The sequence below is a fragment of the Echeneis naucrates genome, chromosome 3 (genome assembly GCF_900963305.1).
Source record: "Echeneis naucrates chromosome 3, fEcheNa1.1, whole genome shotgun sequence".
Lineage (NCBI taxonomy): Eukaryota > Metazoa > Chordata > Actinopteri > Carangiformes > Echeneidae > Echeneis > Echeneis naucrates.
This window is the reverse complement of record NC_042513.1, coordinates 26,491,463-26,511,071: the sequence shown is the minus strand read 5'-3', so window position 1 is coordinate 26,511,071 and position 19,609 is coordinate 26,491,463. Positions and strand designations below refer to the sequence as shown.

At 43.2% G+C, this 19,609-nt stretch overlaps 2 protein-coding genes across 3 annotated transcripts in view; both read left to right on the top strand.

Moving 5' to 3' along the window:
* Positions 1 to 6,677, top strand: part of igf1rb (insulin-like growth factor 1b receptor) — a 36,140-nt gene extending 29,463 nt beyond the window's left edge. The window contains exons 9-21 of the mRNA XM_029499160.1: positions 97 to 264; positions 351 to 558; positions 1,534 to 1,841; positions 1,925 to 2,058; positions 2,374 to 2,533; positions 2,670 to 2,769; positions 3,511 to 3,581; positions 3,691 to 3,920; positions 4,154 to 4,261; positions 4,472 to 4,634; positions 4,826 to 4,955; positions 5,089 to 5,223; positions 6,170 to 6,677. Coding sequence (XP_029355020.1) covers positions 97 to 264; positions 351 to 558; positions 1,534 to 1,841; positions 1,925 to 2,058; positions 2,374 to 2,533; positions 2,670 to 2,769; positions 3,511 to 3,581; positions 3,691 to 3,920; positions 4,154 to 4,261; positions 4,472 to 4,634; positions 4,826 to 4,955; positions 5,089 to 5,223; positions 6,170 to 6,677 — 2,423 coding nt within the window. The remainder of the gene's footprint in view (positions 1 to 96; positions 265 to 350; positions 559 to 1,533; positions 1,842 to 1,924; positions 2,059 to 2,373; positions 2,534 to 2,669; positions 2,770 to 3,510; positions 3,582 to 3,690; positions 3,921 to 4,153; positions 4,262 to 4,471; positions 4,635 to 4,825; positions 4,956 to 5,088; positions 5,224 to 6,169) is intronic.
* A 5,888-nt stretch (positions 6,678 to 12,565) lies between these two features.
* Positions 12,566 to 17,330, top strand: lrrc28 (leucine rich repeat containing 28). 2 transcript variants are annotated; one of them, XM_029498291.1, is made up of 10 exons: positions 12,566 to 12,720; positions 13,226 to 13,453; positions 13,598 to 13,638; positions 13,853 to 13,890; positions 14,229 to 14,366; positions 15,333 to 15,539; positions 15,617 to 15,719; positions 15,910 to 16,094; positions 16,177 to 16,336; positions 16,429 to 17,330. In XM_029498291.1, the coding sequence occupies exons 2-10, from the start codon at positions 13,286 to 13,288 to the stop codon at positions 16,496 to 16,498; spliced, it is 1,110 nt and encodes a 369-aa protein (XP_029354151.1). In that variant the 5' UTR covers positions 12,566 to 12,720; positions 13,226 to 13,285; the 3' UTR covers positions 16,499 to 17,330. The 2 variants fall into 2 exon arrangements, with proteins under 2 accessions (XP_029354151.1, XP_029354150.1); XM_029498290.1 differs by having other exon boundaries at positions 16,177 to 17,330.
* The last annotated feature ends 2,279 nt before the right edge of the window (positions 17,331 to 19,609 follow it).

The following is a 19,609-nucleotide window of genomic DNA, read 5'->3' as shown; positions in this document are numbered from 1 at the left end:
ATTTCCTACAAGTCGTTAGTAAAGGGCTCTATCAAGCTGCCACGTAGCGATGACATAGAGACCAGAATCATTTAGATCTTTGTCTCTCTCTCTCAGCACCCTCCATGCCTCAGGATGTGCGAGCGTACTCAAACTCCTCCACGCAGCTGGTGGTGCGTTGGTCCCCCCCTGTCTCTCCGAACGGAAACCAGACTTACTACCTGGTCAGATGGCAGCAACAAGCCGAAGACAGTGAGCTGTATCAACACAACTACTGCTCGAAAGGTACACACACAACTGCGCATGCACACGCACTTTGAACACTCGCACTTCCAACCGTCACAAAACGCATCCTCCTCATCCTCCTGCAGAGCTGAAGATCCCCATAAGAATCGCTGCCATCGGTGTAGGAGACCAGGAAGAGGACACAAAGCCCACTAAACCAGATCCTGAGGGGGCAGAAAAAGGCCCCTGTTGCCCCTGCCCAAAGTCAGTGGAGGACCTGGAGGCAGAAGCTGCTGACGCCTCCTACAGAAAAGTCTTTGAAAACTTCCTGCACAATTCAATTTTCACACCCAGGTAAGGACCGGTGTGTGTGGCTGCAGCTTTCCTTCACCTCTTTTTCTAGAAGCAAAGCAAAATCTCTTTATTTTTCACTGAGTGTGTGTGAGAGAGTGTGACATTTCTCTAACTCCGGTGCAGATCAGTGACTGTCTTTGTGAACCGGTCTCCACATTTCTTTAATTTATCTCTACTTTATGTTTCTGCTACTGTGTAATTTAGGGAGTTTGTGTGTTTTGACATCTGCATCACAACGACACACACACACACACACACTAAACCTCAGTCCAGTTGATGTTAATTAGCTCTCAGCATGTTTTGCAGATGCGAGAGAAACTGAAAAGGACATTTCCACGCTTCCTCCATTTTGTCCTCCAGCCTCAGCATTTCAGACGACGGCAGCATGTGACTGAACACATAACTCCTGTATCTCAACTCTGTGTGATTATTATATAAAAACCACAGTCTTTTTAACATTTGATGGATCTGTTGGCAACAATTAGGGAAAAAAAGACGTGACTCAATTCCATTTATTCAACTTTATGTCCAATGAAAGAATGCAACTAGTTGGTTTCATTAGAAATGACCAGAAAACCTGTAATACCATTCCCATCAAACAAAATGTCCAGAAATTAAATACACTTAAAGGAACAACTTGGTTCTATAAAGTTCTATAAAACCACTTGTGTGGTTCAGTAACTTCATTTACCATTTGACTACTGAGTTTCATCCCAGCCCCTGAATTAAATGCCAAATGGCGACAAATGTTTAAAAAAAAAAAAAAAATCACTTAAAGACTCAACGCTGAGCTGTGAAAGATTTCCTGACTTTGGCATCAGCGTGGAAAAGGCCAATGAGCAAACGACAGTCCACTTCATCTGCACACAATCTTTATTCATGTTACATCTTCGTTTTCAGTCAAAATCATTTATACTACCAAACCCAAACATCTCTCTTCCCTGCCCCTTCCTTTTCCTCCCATATCTTCTCCAGGCCACCCGATCGGCGCCGCAGAGATGTCTATGGCGTCGCCAACTCCACGCACTCCCGCCGCAACCGTCTGCACAGCAACAGCAGCACTGTCCCGCCTCTCCAAGCAGCCGGTAATGGCAGCACCTTCGCCGACGTGGACCCGGCAGACCGAGAGTTTGAATTCAAAGAGAAGTCCGTGACGGAGCGTGAGCTGCAGATCTCCGGCCTGCAGCCGTTCACCGTTTACCGTATCGACATCCACGCCTGCAATCGACAGGTTCAACGCTGCAGCGCTGCAGAGTTTGTCTTCTCCAGAACGAAGCCTGCAGGTTAGAGGAGGAGCATCAGTCCCGTCTTTTCTCAGGCCACGTCCTTAAGAGTGTCACTCGGTCAAAATGTCTGTTCTGTTTAGAAAAAGCTGACGACATTCCAGGCAAAGTGACCTGGGAGGGCCAGGAGGACTGGGTGTTCCTGCGCTGGCCAGAGCCGCCTCACCCCAACGGACTCATCCTTATGTATGAGATCAAGTTCAAACTGGCCGCTGAGGTAGGAACCTGCTGCTTTTATCAACAACTCAGAAGTTTGAAAGTGAATTTAAAGTCAGGTTCAGAATGATTTAGAAGCTTTTATATATAAATTCTGTTCACATCTGATTGAAATGCTGGTTAGTCTGTTACACACTCAGGTTATAACACATATATATGATATGTTTTATAATTACAGATTAAGACATTGGCAGCACAACGTTAAACACAAAGAAACTGTGAACGATTAGTCTCAGTGAGTCTTATTTATCAGTCTGAAGAAGGAGGGCCTTCATATAATTAGCTTTTTTTTTTTTTTTCCCTGTTTGCGTGTCAGACCGAGAAGCACGAATGTGTCTCAGGTCAGATGTATCGGGCCCAGCGTGGCGTCCGCCTCTCCAACCTAAGTCCAGGAAACTACTCTGTCAGAGTGAGAGCTACGTCTCTCGCTGGCAACGGCTCGTGGACACACACTCTGGATCTCTATGTGGCTGAACGTAAGACACAAACTCCACAAAGCAGCATTGTAGTCTGTCGTTCCGATCTCACTTTGCACTGTGACAATCTTTTGGTTTCCCGATAACAAACAAAGGTTGTTAATTGTGTCAGTTATCAAAATGTTTCACCCGACAGGATATGAAAACGCCCTGTACGCCATGATCTTCATTCCGATCGCCATCATCCTCTGCATCTGCCTTCTGGTCACAATGCTGGTGGTCTTTAACAGGAAAAGGTGAGTGATCCTCTGTACTGGTGCTATACTGGTGTCAAGCACAACGATTGTTGCATTGTCTATTTGCGTGGGAACACAGTGTGTGTTTGCCTAAAATAAATGGAAACAAAGCAGAAGAGGCAGATTTTCATGTAGCAGAAACATAAAGTAATAAAGGTCAAACAGACCTCCATAGGCCTTCAGTGAAAAAGCAATTACAGCCTGTTACACGACGTGGCAAATAACCAACAAGAGCATTTCCATGTTATGTGAACATCAGGACACGGTCAAGTAATCTATTTTTATATAAATTAATTTACACAGGAAGTAAACAACTCCTGTCACACTTTGCATTGCATTTAGTCAAACTGGCAGCAGAGTCTTGGTCACACAATGTACTAACAAAGAGGAGCAGCAAAGACAGTTAAAATGCTGAATTTAACAGCTAATAGCAAAAACAACAAGGTCAGTAACACCTGTAATCTGTCACTCATGTTGTTTTCTCCGCTGATCAGTCAGCGACTGTGGGTGTCTGCCTTTTTGTCTCCAAAAGTCAAGACTACAACACAACTCCAGCGTTTCTGAAGTGAAACAAGGTCACCAGCTTTTCAGAGTGTTTCTGTTCATTTTTATTGACAGGAAGCAAAAACAAACAGAGAAACTGATCAAAACATAATTAGTAGAACTGTGGATGGAGGCTAAAGGTATATGAAAGTGTTTGTGTTTCTGTAAGCACGAAAAACATGTTTTCGTTTTGCTCAGGAACAGCGATCGTCTTGGAAATGGAGTCCTCTACGCCTCAGTGAATCCAGAGTACTTCAGTGCTGCAGAAAGTGCGTAAAAGGTTTTTTGAGCTGCAAGTTTAAGTGTATATTAAATGTAAATATCTGTGCAGGAGTGAGGATCTGAATTAATGTGTGAGTGTTTGTTTTTCCGGTGTAGTGTACGTACCTGATGAGTGGGAGGTGGCGCGGGAGAAGATCTCTCTGAGTCGGGAGCTCGGTCAGGGCTCGTTCGGCATGGTGTACGAGGGCTTGGCGAAGGGCGTGGTCAAAGATGAACCTGAGACGCGCGTCGCCATCAAGACCGTCAATGAGTCGGCCAGCATGAGGGAGAGAATAGAGTTTCTCAATGAAGCCTCTGTCATGAAAGAGTTCAACTGTCACCATGTGGTACGTACACACAAGCCCCATAATCATTTGTATTCATTAAGGTTTATTTTTTATTTATTTTTTTTGGCACATCACCTTAATTTCACTTAGCAAGCGGCAGAAAATCAGGTCACTTGCAGTCCTTCGGCTGGTAATTAGAATATAACACATGTTCAGATCCAAATCAGTACGATAAAAATAAACCCAAGGTCAGACTCTGTTTCTGTCTAATGCCGTTGTGTTGTCTTGTGCAGGTCCGTCTCCTGGGAGTGGTCTCTCAGGGCCAGCCCACTCTGGTCATCATGGAGCTGATGACACGAGGGGACCTGAAGAGCTACTTACGCTCCCTCCGGCCTAAAGAGGTACCAACCAGGTCACTGATGTGTGGGGTCGGAGGTCGTGGTCAGCCTTCCTTGTTGGAGTGGCAGCGATTGTATATGGCTGAATGTTATCTGTATTAACAACTCAATGACTCAATTTCTCCACTTCACAACATTTAGAAATCACAGAAAATGTTGAATTTGTTGGGCAAAGCTGCAGCTCTTCTGTCGTGTCTGTCTGTCCGTTTCCAGCAGCAATGGTCGAGCCTGTCTCTCCCTCCTCTGAAGAAGATGCTTCAGATGGCCGGGCAGATCGCCGACGGCATGGCTTACCTCAACGCCAACAAGTTTGTCCACAGAGACCTGGCGGCCAGGAACTGCATGGTGGCCGAGGACTTCACAGTGAAGATAGGAGGTAAGAGGAGCTTCTGTCTTAATTTTAAATTTGTCACGAGTGAACACAGCTTGGTGTCAGAGAATGTGTAACCTCTGAGCTTGCAAAGGTCTCAACAATCGTAGTTGCTTAGAATTTAGTCTCGAATGTTTTTTCCAGCTGTTGCTGACTCTTCACTTCCTCCCTGTGTGTGGTGCCGTGTGTTTTTGCAGATTTTGGCATGACCAGAGATATCTATGAGACTGATTACTACCGCAAAGGGGGTAAGGGTTTGCTCCCCGTCCGTTGGATGTCCCCCGAGTCTCTGAAGGACGGAGTCTTCACCACTAACTCAGACGTCTGGTGAGCAGACACACACAAAACACAAACAAACACACACAGTGCAGCTTTGTTCTCTCTGTTTATAGTTTTCACAAAATACCTTCCGATTATAATTGTGATAATTGAACGCATATGTCTATCTTTCTGTGTTCAGGTCATTTGGGGTCGTGTTGTGGGAGATTGCCACTTTGGCAGAGCAGCCCTATCAAGGTCTGTCCAATGAGCAGGTCCTTCGCTTTGTCATGGAGGGGGGGCTGCTGGAGAAACCACAGAACTGTCCTGACATGCTGTAAGAGACAAACACAGCTCACACACCAGCAGACTATACTCCCAAACCTCCCGTGTGTCCATATTATTATTCGTTCTTTGACTTTGCCAGTCGAAAACCTGAAAGATTGCTGTTTATTCATGCACACATTGAGGAGGTTCTGCCGCTCTTTAGCCGGCGGCCGTTGGGATTTCCAAGCCTCAGCCCGTCTGTTTGTCACCGTGTCCTTTTGTGTTCCCCATGACGTGTTTGTTGAAACAGCTCGAGTATAAATCCACATCAATAGATCTGTGAGCGTGGCAGATAAATTTGGCCACCGACCACCAAACATAGAGGATGCATCAGATGGTGGAGTCATGTGGTGAACAGATGTAAAGCCACAGGGTTTGCTGGGAGAATAATGACAACGCGTTGCTTTCTACATCAGATGAGAGCTAACAGCAGGCATTTTCAAATAATATGCTGTCCATAAATATTACACACACACACACACATATATATATATATAGAGGTGCTATTGTACAACATCTGAAAGCATCTTTGGTAGCTTTGCATTAGATTTTTTTAAAAGCATTCACAGCCCTGACTATAAATCAGAATAAAACAACGTTATTGATGCTTTCAGGAAAAAAAAACTTTGCTCCAGAACATCAGTAATAATGAAATAAGTGCATAGATAAATATACAAATGCCAGTGGCCAAGAAGAGAAGTGCGACATGGGTCCTGTGTCCTGGTAGTCCAGTCCACATGGACCCAAAGAAGACACTTCCAGCTACAGTGTGGCGTAAAAAACACACAGTAACAGCTTAAATAAGTTCCTAACTACTGAAATTTAAACAGGAACGATGAAGAAATAAGGTTAAAAAACAAAATAGGTTTTTGAGCAGCAGTTCAGCTGGATGGAGTCAAACTGAAGGGCATGTTGTGTAATGAGTCTAACCTGTGTGTGTCTGTATGTTTGTGCAGGTTTGAACTCATGCGTATGTGTTGGCAGTACAATCCTAAGATGCGTCCATCCTTTGTGGAGATCATCAGCAGCATAAAGGAAGAGCTGGATCCGTCATTCAAAGAGGTGAGTTTCTTCTACAGCGCTGACAACAGGCCGACGGACGATCCGCAGGTCCACCTGGACAAAATGGACAATGTTGAAGACGTTCCCCTCGAGCCGCCGCCTTCTGTGCAGCCACAGCAATCCCCAGTCTCCCAACAGACCCCGCCCTCCCCGAGCTCGGACGCTCCACCCGCCCCCTCGCTAAGCCCCAGCTCCCCGTCCTCCCCCTGTACATCAACCGCTGCCGTGGACAAGCAGGCCTCTGGCCAGCAGGCAGCCAACGGACTGTCGGGGCCGGGGATCGGAACCAGCGCGGGCGTCCCGATGCGACCGTCTCTGGAGGAACTGCCGCCATACGCGCACATGAACGGAGGACGCAAAAACGAACGCGCCATGCCTCTCCCACAGTCCTCTGCCTGCTGATGGGACTGAGACAACTACCGGACTGCAAACCCTGCCACCTGCTGCTCTGCAGAACCCGATGTCACAGTGGGTGGGATCTCGATCTCTCTTTTTTTTTCTCCAATAGATAAAATACAGCAAATCCAGTGAGGAGCAAAGACTCAGAGGAAGGTGGAGAAACTGTCCGAAGTTCATGTTCTGCTGTAACTACACACCTTTTTTTTTTTTTTTTTTTTTTTTTTCATGTTCTACTTTTGGTTTCTACCAGCTGGCTGTCAGATATGACACCGCCTGTGCTGCTGAGTGGGACAACCAAAAACAAAACAAAAACACAAAAAAAAAAGGTGGAGATCTCTCTCTATGGCTGAACTTATTTTATGACTTGTTGTTTGTTACTTTTTTATATGTATTTCCAAATGGGAAATCACAAATGTGTAGGCCTTTACAAATGACCGGAGTTTTGGTCGCTTCTGGGCGGGCATTATGGTGAAACTGTTAAGCATATCTAATGAAGGAGAAGCACTTCAGAGAGGTCAGTGTCTCCATCGGTCATTCTGTCATCTTGCTGCTCTGCAGGCTGAGTGTCAGCCAAATGCCAAGTCCACTGAAACCAACAACAACCAGGGGGAGAAAGGTCAAATCTGCCAAATTTGTTGCCAAAATTGTACTTTTTTGTTTTTTACTATCTCCTACGCACCGGATTGAAAATGGAAACAAAACAAAAGCACTTTGATCGATTTCCTCATTGTTCTTAAATCGGCGGTCAAACGTCCCTCAACAGTCTTACGCCGCTCCTCTGTTGCTGTTTGACTTCTGCAGCTTCTGTCTACTGTCAAATTGACATCAAAGACTTTGGCTAGATCAATTTATCTGAAATTGAGCCACATCCTGTCACAAAGTGCTGTTCCGTTTCCAGTCTAGCCACCAGATCCAAATCCAGTCGATTAAAAAGGTTAAAAAAACAAAAAAAAAAAGACTGGGGGGGAAAAGCATGAAGAGCAAAACAAATAGATTCATAATATCTCTCTAGGTCTATACTGTCTCTCTGTGTTCAGAGGCGTCCTTGTTGTATACAAACAGGTATTTTTTTAGACTAGTCATTAGTCTCCAACATTTCCAACATCTCTACATAGGCAGAGCATTGATGTACACACCAGTTGTTTGTCACTTTTTCTAACTTTTATACGGTTGGAGACATTTATCATGTACAGAAAGAAGCTGCTATTCCTTATTTCTCTTGTGGTTGTAATATAGTTAATATCTATATATAAAAAGAGATAAAACTCCTTCAGGTTGGATCTATGAAAGTTTCCACTACAGTCCATCTTTTTTTTTATGCTTGTAGCTGTATAAAATGTATCTGAGCTAGTTTCGTTTCTGTGTTTGCGTAAAAAGGTACGACAATTTGCCTTGTGTTTTGAAACACCGGTAACGTCCCCTCCCATTCTGACAAGAGGACAGCGATGGTGCCAGCAACCGTCGGCGTCCTCGTGTTCTCTCGGGACACCTTGGACCTCTGTCCTCTCGAGTTTGGACCAGACCGCCAACACCCGTCATCAGACTCAGAGGTCAGGCGTCACTGCTGAGTCCCAGCTAAATCTCAGGTCAAAGAGAAAAGTTAAATCCTTCTCTGCCGTTTATTTTCGTTTTGATTTTTTCGTGCCGTCATACCCAGAGACTTCCGGTCTGGTTGTGCGTCTGATGATTCTGTTATTGTGTTTTTTCTGATCATTAGACAACATGTATCACGTCGGTGTGAAAGCAGAACGGGGATTTCCAGTTTTAAAATGAACGCCACATTGTATGGAGCCTTTTGCATACTGACAAAATACAATGGAAGGTTATCAGATGAGTCAAAATATCATATTGTTGGTTAAGTAGTTTAAAAAAAGCAAAAATACATTTAAAGTCTGTTCAGTTCGTTAAAAAGAAAAATCGTTTTCATCATTTTCCTTCACTTTTGATTCAGGGCATAAAATTGCTCACTGGATTTTTCAGCTCCTTAGCTTTCTTTTCAGGAGGCTGCAGATTTGATTTATTCTCCGTTTTTCACACACATTTGTTCATGCTAACAAGAGTTGGTTATTTCAAGCTTTTTGTTTAGTTCATTGATTAAAAGAAAAGAGTAGTTGAATGCTGTCCAGCTGCATGTGGAGGAAAATACGGCCCCTCATGTAGATAAAGGACAGAGAGTTGAAGGTGAACATTGTGTCACAAAAATAAAAACAAGTAATATTAGCCGGTTTCATGATCAAATATTTCTGCCACTCGGTTGGAAGCTGAAAAAGGCTAAAAGTTTTCAGTTAACTGTATTTTTCAGAAAAATGAACTAACCTCAGTTGGCTCAGTTGTTCCACAGATGTCTCTCACACACACACACAAACCCTGAAACAATGACGTTAAATGTGTTCACTGTAATATCGTTCATATGTAAACACTAGAAAATGATAAAATGGGTTGTGAACCTACGTGAGAAATATGTGCAAAGACACAGAAAGGAAAGTTAACAAGAGTGTGAAAAAATCCAATTTTACTTTGTTAATTCTGTATTATCTGTCGCTGAGTTCTGACTTCTCTGATGACAGTTTATTGGACTTTGTCAGTCTCGGGGTTCCATATGTTTGTGCGTGTTGGAACATTTGGTTGGTTGAAGGTACAAAGAAAGAGAATTTATTTAATGTAGCAGTCTTAACATCTTATTTTCCTGAAGGCAAGTGCAACAAAAACAAAAGGTCTGTTAGATAATTTCACTTCTAATCACTATTCATGGTCTCTCTTGAATCAAGGGCGCTGCTGGAATAATTAATATTATTTATCTCTTTTCAACTTATGAACGTGTTTGTAGAAGATTGACTGAAGTCAAATTTGGATGAAAAATAAGTGAAATTATCAAACAGCACTGGGATTGTTTCTGAAAATGCTTTAGGAGGAATAAGATTTCACAACTGAGGACGACACTGAAGGAATAAACGACAACAACAGTAGACACGCACTTGGTCTGAGAACTGACTGTAACTGGAGATCCCTGTGTTGAACATCTGAGCGCGTAGCAAACTCCTTCGTCAGCGTTGACTGAACTAACGCATCAGAATAACATTTGAAGACGAGTTGACCACATGAAACATTTTAAAGGCTCATTAACCTCAAAAAGTTGCATTTGGCTTCCCAGCCCAGATGTTTCTTCCTTGTTTATCTTATATTTTTTTGTGAAGTGTAAATCACTGTACAAATTCCCCACAAGTTATTGTTTCCCCCCTCCTGATTTTTTTTTTTTTTATGTTCTCTTTCTATGTTAGGGGAAGGTTTTGTTGTTATTCCTTCGACCATCCATCTACCTCACTGTTTTTTGTTGGGTTTTTTTTGTGTGTGTGTTTTTTTTCTTCCCCAGCTTACACACATGTACAGTAAAACAAAACATCTCTGTTGTCCAGCTGTAATGGCGGTTTTACTGAGTGCTGTTAATACGGTCAAATTCAAACCACAAACCTCGGGGAGGGAGGTGTGTGTCTGTGTTTATGTGTGTGTGTGTGTGTGTGTCTGTCTGCTGGTGACATCTGGGGACAAATCGATCTGTTCCAGCTTAAACTCATAAGTCATAGGAACAGTGATGGTGAGATTTCAGCTCTGAGTCTGAAGGACGAGGAGGCTGATTTATTTCTGGGGTGCTCTGCTGTGAGAGGAGCTCCGAGGGGGTGGGGGGGTCAGTCCTGCTGTGAAAGGCTTTGGTGTTTTCCTCCCCTGTTGTTAAAACCTCCTCTTCCCATTTCCTCCCAGCCTGAAGATTGAAGACTGGCCTTTGTGGCTCTCACGCATTGTTGTTACATGACTTCATTCACGCCCCCCCCTTTAGTTGTTTTGTCCTGTTTTTAACTCAGACTGATGGTCATTATGGGAAAAAGTGGTCTGACTTTAGAAACGAGTTGAAAACCTTGATGTTTTGACTTAAGTTGGACTTCATCAGATGTCCCCTCGTAGACAGCCGGAGAAGATGGAGCTGCTTTAAAAGCTGCTGTCTCTTCGTTGCCCCCAAAACGATGAATGACCGAGATTTCCTCCTCTGCCGCCGTTGATTAACTGACAGATTCATCCGGAGCGAGCTTTGTTTCCACAACAACCCGTTTGTTGTCCTCCCCATCGCCAGGTGAAGTCATGTGACCTATTGATCTCTACTGGTTGCTATGGAAACACGTCTGCTAACAGAGGAACCCCTCATGTTTGTTGTTTTTACTGTAAAGGGACTTTGGTGCATTTCTGTGTGTCTAGACATGTTGGTGATTGTAATTCCAGTCACAAACAAACAAAAAGCATCCTTGCTGTTCTTTATTTCAATTTTTTTGAGTCTCCTTCCCATCTGAATAAGGCAGGTGTGTGATTTCAGGCTGGAGGTTTGGGTGTTAATGGATCTGGTCCGGTCCGGTCTGGTCTCACCGCAGCGGAGATGGTCAGGATGGATGTTTTGCTGTTTGTGGTCTGATTTTTGCCTCACTTTTACCACTGGAACACCTCACAGAGCGGACGTAAAGTTGAACAAACTTCTTCCTTTTTTTTCTATTTTGTTATATTGATGGCCAATTTGTTACCAAGACTTTGGTGTGTGTAAATTATTCATAGCCTTCCAACTCTTGTGTTTCTATTGAAATGATCTGTTAGACTAAGGTTTCATTTTGGTTTTCTTTTGTACATGCTGTTGTCAGAGTTTTTCCTGTTATCGATATAATCTGAATACTGAGAAAAATGATTGGCTGAAGGAAAAGAGAATGTCTTTTTCTCTGATTCTTTTTTTTTTTTTTATACATGAGATTTAAGATGAATAAAATGTATGCAAACTCTTTGATTGTTAATTTTCTCAACAATGCAGCTGTATTTAACCACAGCTGGTTCATCATGTGTGTCATTATTCTCCCCTGACTGATGGAGCCAGGCTCAGCCATGATGCTTTGCTCTGTAACATCAGGAACATCAGACCTGCTCAAGGTCTTGAGAATCTCTCGCCTCAACTATTCCAGTTTTCATTGTTTGTGTTCAGGTAGACCTTCACAGAAGATCCATAATTCAGCAGCAGCAACATGCTGCCTTCCAAAATGAGAGACAGAAGGTGGCAGCAAAACACCAGCAGCCTGTTCAGAAGAGAAGAAGAAGCTGTGACCCCTTCCTGTCTGCTCTTTTCAAATGTTTGTTTTGCCTTAAACTCCACCACTATTTTTATCCACATATCTTGGCCATCTATTTTTCACATTTACACTAAACATATATCATATATCTGTGTCGTCATGTGTGAAGAAATATATTTTAACTTGGTTAAAATTGAGGTGACTGATGAACTGTCGTTTGAACTGTGTGGATTGAAAAGTCAGTAGTTAGAAAAAATTTTAAGAAATAAATAATAAAATTAATAAAAAATAAAATTTAAATCTCATAGTGACGAATGCAGTGAGGTGTTTTCTTCACTTAACGGTGACAGGTTAAGGAGACTTTCATTTTGAAAGAAGACAAAATTTCATGAAGGTGAGAAGAGTCGCTATAATGGAGCAGACAAGTCTTTTATAAAGTAATACATAAAACAGACTGCTAGAATACTTCAGGTTAAAATTAACTGATATAGTCATCCTCTGTGGGTTTCTCAAAGTAAGTACATAAACAACCTTGTATATATATATATATATATATATATATATATATATATATATATATATATGTGTGTGTGTGTGTGTGTGTGTGTTATATGTCAAACCAAATTTGATGAATATCGGTTTAGAAGCATTATTGGACATGTTTGTTTTATTGTTGTTTAATGTTGTGTATTTTCTGCTGTTTATAATCATTATTATCATTTTAATGTTATTGTTGTTACTCGTCATTTCGGTCAGCGGATGTTGACCTCTCCAATATGGCGGACGCGCAGGCGCAAAGCCGTCGCCGTAGAGCCGTTAGCCGTGTGTCCATATTTCTGTCCGAAAACGAGTCCAGGTCGTCCGTCTCACGTCTTTAAAGGCGTCCTGTTGGCAGCAGGCGGCTCCACACCTGTTCGGCTGTTAACGTGGAGGAGGAGCGGCAAACAAAGACGGTACATCACCGAATTAGTGTTTACTGACCGTGTTGGGATAACAGCTGCTAACATGCTAACGATGCTAATGACGTATAAACACCGACCAACGTCCGTAATGTCAGTTCATGAGGGTCAGTGTCTGTTGATGTCAGTTAATGAGGTTCAGTGTCTGTTGATGTCAGTTAATGAGGGTCAGTGTCTTGATGTCAGTTAATGAGGGTCAGTGTCTGTTAAAGTCAGTCAATGAGGGTCAGTGTCTGTTAATGAAGGTTAGTGTCTGTTGATGTCAGTTAATGAGGGTCATTGTATGTTAAAGTCAGTTAATTAGGGTCAGTGTCTGTTGATGTCAGTCAATGAGGGTCAGTGTCTGTTAAAGTCAGTTAATGAGGGTCAGTGTCTGTTGATGTCAGTCAGTGAGGGTCAGTGTCTGTTAATGAAGGTCAGTGTCTGTTAAAGTCAGTTAGTGAAGGTCAGTGTCTGTTGTGTCGTCAGTTGTCTGATAAGCTCCCTGCTCCTCTGTCAGTGATGCCATAGAGGAGGGGTGGTCCCGTCTTCTCCACCTGGAGGAGGAGTCTCCTCAGAAATGGCCACTGACCTCCATGACACGATCTTCATGGCCAAACAGGAACGGCACAAAAACCTGTTTCTGAACTACAAGAACCTGAACATTTTCCCCGTGGAGCTGCTGAAAGACGAAGGCCTGCAGTTTCTGGAGAGACTGTACATGAAGAGGAACTCGCTCACTACGCTGGTATGATCACGGAGCTTTTCCCTGACAGACTCTTTATTGTTGCTGTGTGTCAACATAAATGTCCAGCAGAGCCGAACTCACACTGTTCACAACATGATTCCCTGGTTAGTTCACACTTTATTTCTGCTGTTTCTTCTTTATCAGCCGGACAATCTTGCACAGAAACTTCCAAATCTAATCGAACTGTGAGTATTCAGCTGAGCTGCCTTTTGTTCTTGTTTTTTAAAAATAATCTTCTTTTCATGGTTTAGTTATTTGAGAGCAGGAAGTTGTTCTCCCAGCTGTGTGCTAACTCTGAAAGACTTTGAACCTGACGGGCCTGAAAAGGCCTGAGACAGTTTTAGAACAAACCCAGGAGAGCTCAAATAACTCAGTAAATTATTATTTTTTTCTTTTCAGGTATTTGCACTCAAACAACATAGTGATTATTCCTGAAGGTAGGTCTTCTCGATGTCACATCCTCATGTCTCATTTGTGTCCTTTTCAACTGATTGTTGGCATTTGTCACATACCTGTCCAAAAAAAAATGTAACATCATTAAACTGGCCACAAACGGTCGATTCAGGTGAGATTAAAGGAAAGACTGATGAAAGATCGACACAAACAGCCACTGATTCATCCGGACATCAGATGTTACAGAATTTTGCACTGTTTAAACCCTCGAATGTGAACCAGTGAATCCTGGAGAGGTCTGATTGGCTTTGACCGGATGATGAAGAGCAGCTTGGTGGATGTTGGTTTAACATAACAAAGGTGTCTGCGGTTTGATCCCCAGCTATTGGAAACCTGGCCAGGCTGCAGTCACTGGACCTGAGCAGTAACGCCCTGCAGCTGCTCTGTCCGGAGATCGGCCGGCTCAGGTCTCTGCGGCACCTGAGACTGTCCAACAACCAGCTGAAATGTCTTCCTCCAGGTACACGCTGCCCTGTCATGGTCTTTTTAAATGCACATGAAATCTATATATGTATATCTGAGGGGGACAAAATAAATGTTTAGGATTGTGGTTTAACATCAAGACAAAAAGTTTGAGCATCAAAACTTTAATGGAATAAAAGATTAAAGAAGAAAGAATGTGAAACATCAATACACAACTTTTTTTGTGTGTATGTGTGGTGCATCTCACAGTTACCTCATATTTATCACACAGCTTAATCATAATTTCATCTTTCCTTTCTGTTTTAATTGGAACTCTCCCTTTTGAATTTTAATTTTCTGAGGTGGTTAAAGTTTATTTATTTTCCAGCAGAGGGCAACAGAGACACACAAATAAAAGAGAGAAAAACTGCAACACACAATTGACACCCAAGACACTGACAACGTATTCAGTTTGACACACCAAACCAACAAATGTTCAGATTAATTTTTTTCCCTCATTGTTCCTGCACTCTAAAAACACAACTCTCATATTTTAATGTTTTATTTCAATTTTAACCCATTATTAGATATTTAAAAGTTTTTACTCATCATTATTTATGGGAACACAAGTTTTAAAAAAATTAATTTCTCAACCAAAATTACACTAAGGTGTTGCTCTCTTTCATACAGTAGAAGTTACATTTACTTATTTGTCTGATGATTTTATCCAAAGGGACTGACACACAAGTGACATCGTAACATTCAGTAATGTGTCCACGTCAGATAAACCATCCGAATGTCTCTAAATCACTGAAACAAGGACCACAAAATGCTAAAGTCCAGTTTAGATGGACTTTGGTGAAATATTCTTTTCAAATTACTGATTTAATTGTTGTTGTTGTTGTTGTTGTTATTTTTTTTTTTCATTATGATTCAGTAGCTGTGAAACAGGAAAGAAAAAAGCAGCCTCACTGTGAATAGAAATGAGATCCTGATCCATCTCATGTTTGTGTGACGCCTGCAGAGATCGGTGACCTGCAGGAGCTGGAGACTTTGGACGTGTCCATGAACCAGCTGATGTCTCTGCCGGATCGGCTGCACCGCTGTCTCTCTCTGCAGAACCTGACGGCGGACCACAACCTGCTGAGCCACGTACCCCGACAGCTGTGCTGGCTCCACCGCCTCAACCAGCTCTCCATGGCCGCCAACCGCCTGACCTTCCTACCGCTCGGTCCGTTTCAGCCCTCTGTGCGTAAGTTGCCATGGAGATTTAGGCAGCGAGGCTGTGTCATTATCTGTGTGTTTCAGATCTGGGCAGATCACGGGAGCTGCAGTTCGTGTTTGTGGACAACAACATGGACCTTAAAGGCCTCCCCTCTTACCTGTATAACAAGGTCATCGGCTGCAGCGGGTAACTGAAGTTACATTCACTTCATTGGACTTAAACTCCTCCGACTCACTTTGAGACAGAGCAGTCTGAAATAGCTCAGCCCTGCACTGATTCAAGGATAGAAATAAATTACAAAAACTGCATCCTGTTGCATAATATATTTAAAAAGCAATTGAGGGATCAGACCTGCCTGTGTGCTGCTGCTCTGCAGGTGTGGAGTGTCGTCTCCAGTGTTGGATGGCGAGCAGGCCGAGCAGCCGGGCGAGGCGCTGAGCGAGGCTCTGGTCAGGCTGCCGGCCGAAGTTAAAGCGGTGGGCTCGCAGACAGACAGCGTGGTCCCCCTGGAGGAGCTCACCATGAGGACCCTGCACCGTATCTACCACCACCGGCCAACAGGTGAGGAGAAACAGCACCTGGATCTGCTCCACCCTGTTTGGTACATGAGCTGACATCACTTCCTGTCCTGTGACGTCTCCAGACTTCAACCTGCTGCCTCCCATCACGCTCCCAAAGAGCCTGTTGGACCTGCTGCAGTTCCCGCTGGGTCACTGCCACCGCTGCAGCCAGGCCATGTTCACCATCATCTACCCCAAGCTCTTCCCCCTCCGTGACACCGCCCTGGCCGGAGTTCACCGCAGGTTCCCTGCAGACAATTACTCATCTTGTTTTATATTGGTACAGAAGATCTTTCTCACACAAACGTATTTGCTATCACTTCCTTTTTCTTTAGGACGACGGTGAGTTTTGTGGCCTACTGCTGCTCCAGTCACTGCCTCCAGACTTTTGACCTGCAGGGATGAGGTGTCTTCTTTCACCCCGAACACGTTTTGAAGCAGAAGCTGTAGATTGGTGTCCAGAAGGTCACAGAAAACGGCTCATCACTTTTGTGGACCTTGAAGGTCTGTTCTGTAACCGTGCAGGAGCTCTGTGCTGAACTGACAATACCAAGAAGAGACAGCATCTCTGGGTCTTTGGTGGGCCAGATGATGGACGCAGACCTGCACAGTGCGTCGGTCCAGAGTCTGGATGATTGTATTCCAGTGTTCCTGCTGAGGGTCGGCATTAATCGCTATTTAGTGTGAACATTGAACCACTGTGCTGATTCAGTGACATCTGTCTAGAAACTAACAGCATTAGACTTCAAACCCCCCACTCACAAAACGGGCACTTTTTAACCCTAACCCTAACACTGTTTGAAATTTGTAAATGCAATCATTTTTCACACAAGCTTTTTGTAGCAGACGCATCACGTTGACTGTTGAGTCACATTTGAGGTATTAACATTTGTAATATATAAGAAAAGCTACATGTATATTTTCAGCAGCCCCCCCCCCCCCAGAAAATCATCACATCAGACTATGCTTGTTTAGAACTGATTCATTTAGGTATCCATTTTTAAATTCTGCAGTGAAGTTCACATAATTAACAATCCGTTTCTTCTCATCCTGCATTAAATTTGAATATCACAAACCACAGAAGCCAAAACGCAAAGTTTTCTATCCAAAGAAAATGGTTTGTGTACCACACAGTGTGTGAATGTTGTTGGACTGATTGTGTGTTATAATTCATTACGACATTTGTATAGTTGTAAGTTATCATTTTCTTTGACTGTGTTGAAGTTTGTCAGTAAAAGTTGGCTGATATTTGATTTTTGGTGAATTTGTGCCTTTTTTTTCTCCATACAGGCATTAATGATTCAAACTCTTCACAGATCATAACACTTGTAAATAAAACATCAGAGGTCTCCAGCACCGGTCCTGATGTTTCCTGATTCAAAGGAGTGACTCCTGATCAGACTGATCAGACTTCAGCAGAGCCTGATGACGAGCTGATCAGTTGGAGCAGGACAGCGGCCCTCCAGGACCGGAGCTGGAAACCAAGGAACTACATCTTTGATGTGAATGCATTGTATTAACAACAACAACAGTCGGTCAGGATAGTCAACCTCTTCCCTGTTTAACGTCTGAGTCAGTCTACTCTGCCAAAGCCTTCCCTCTGTGGCCTCTCCGTCCCCTGATGAGGTGAAAGGAGGATTTAAAAAATGTGAGGTACGGTATATTTGTTTGTGTAAACCTTCACTGTAAACAGTGATTGTCACGCTGAATGATGAGTCTTCCTGGTTTGGTGACCTACGTGGTGTTCAGGTGTTGAAGAGCAGAGCCCAAGAATCTCCACTAAATGGTCGCAGGAGCTTGTGGAGGGAAGAGCAGGAAGCCGAGCGATCGATGGCGTGTTCAGAACAGTGTGAGATCCTCTGGCTGGTTCCTCAGCTTTCTGCTGGCTGCACACATGAAACAGTACATGAGCATATTGCACACACACTGAACAACAACTGATGCCGTCCATTTGATCCTGTGACTCCTGGGGACGAACTGGAGAGTTTATTTCTGTCCAAGTTGCTGCACAAAGGAAGGAAACATGAAAGTAATGAAGGGCTTTAAACAAACATTCAGCAGCACCAAACACCGTCCTCCAGATGTCATCGCTGTTAAAATTCATATGGTCTTTTTTCTTACATGACTTTTGGCCATCTAACACTTCACCCTTTGTTCAACACAGGAATCACAGAGCAGGAAGTTGATGGGCGGAGAAATCGGCCTTTAAATCATTTCAAGCAAGTATTAATTACAACAAACGCTCCTTCATACATAACGCATCATTACGTATTCCTTAGCTCTGCTAAACTGCATGTTACTCCGTTTAATGTGGCTCCATGTGGCATTTGGACACATCCTGCAACACCAAAGTAATTTCCTGTGAGGATTAATGAAGTCAGCAGCTGACTCCAGAGCTGGTCAGCCTGCTGCAGATAATGCAGACTGCCAAATGTCACGTCATGAGGCAGAATTAATATCTGTATTTATCTTTTTTTACTTTTGGTCACCTGCTTCTGTCTGTTATCAGTGACATCCAGCTGTTCCTCTGCTGCTTTGAAAAATTAAGATATATTGATGAGGGTCCTCTTGAACCTTCACAGAGTTCCCCAGATTTACGTTTAATCTATCGCTGATCACTATCTGACAGAAATCAATCTCAACCGGTGAGCGCCTTTATTCTGGAGCGTGTGCTCTGCTTGAATTTCCAGTCGAAACACAGAGAGCCATTGTTCTTAGAATAATCACTGTTGGATGGTCAGCGGTTTCTTCAGCAATAATGATTATTGAATCAGGTGTGTCTTATCACATCTGGATCTTCTGCTTCAGAGGAGACTGAACAGAGACGAGCGTTCAGCTTGATGGTGAGGAATGAGCCCCACAGCCCGAGCGGAGGAGGAGAGGTGGTGTGAAACCTGTCTGTAATGGCCTCAGCATTGTCTGTCCAGATTATAACCACGTTGCTTTTTAAATTGACCTTTGACCCCATCCTTCTGACAACCCTCATACGGGACTAAAACATTTACAGGCTTGCTACTTTTTCCAACCAAACCCTCGTTTCACTCAGTCACAGTGTGTTGAGCTGACATGACATCTTTATTTTGGCTGCTCGGCTTATTGTGTAGTTCTGGTTGTGTTCAGGATTCACGTCCGGACGCTCCAACAGTTGGATCACTGATGATTCAAGTTTACAGGAGAGCCAAATCAGTTTGTGTGTTTCGCTCCATCAATTTTTATGCAGCTGCTTAATAAACAAAAACATCTGACACCATCCTAACTTTTATTTTGTTTACCAAAGATGAACTTTCTGCAGGGTTTCTTTTTTAAATATGTGCAGCAGTCAGTCAGTCAGTCAGTCAGTCCAGAAGAAAACATGTCTTTGAATCCTCTGACGTCAGAGGGCGCGGCCATTTTGTGAACGCCATCAAATTTACCACAATGAGGCAGGAAGTGAAATGAATCAACTATCAAATTAAAAGCGAGCAGGATAACGATTTATATATTCTAATTTAAAACGTGCAGTTAGAGATTTATTTT

Excerpts from the sequence above, each read along its gene's own strand:
- lrrc28 (XM_029498290.1), top strand. The coding sequence starts at position 13,286 with ATGGCCACTGACCTCCATGACACGATCTTCATGGCCAAACAGGAACGG. Across the intron at positions 13,454-13,597 it reads GGAACTCGCTCACTACGCTG|CCGGACAATCTTGCACAGAA; the intron begins GTATGATCACGG and ends CTTCTTTATCAG. Across the intron at positions 16,095-16,176 it reads CTACCACCACCGGCCAACAG|ACTTCAACCTGCTGCCTCCC; the intron begins GTGAGGAGAAAC and ends TGACGTCTCCAG.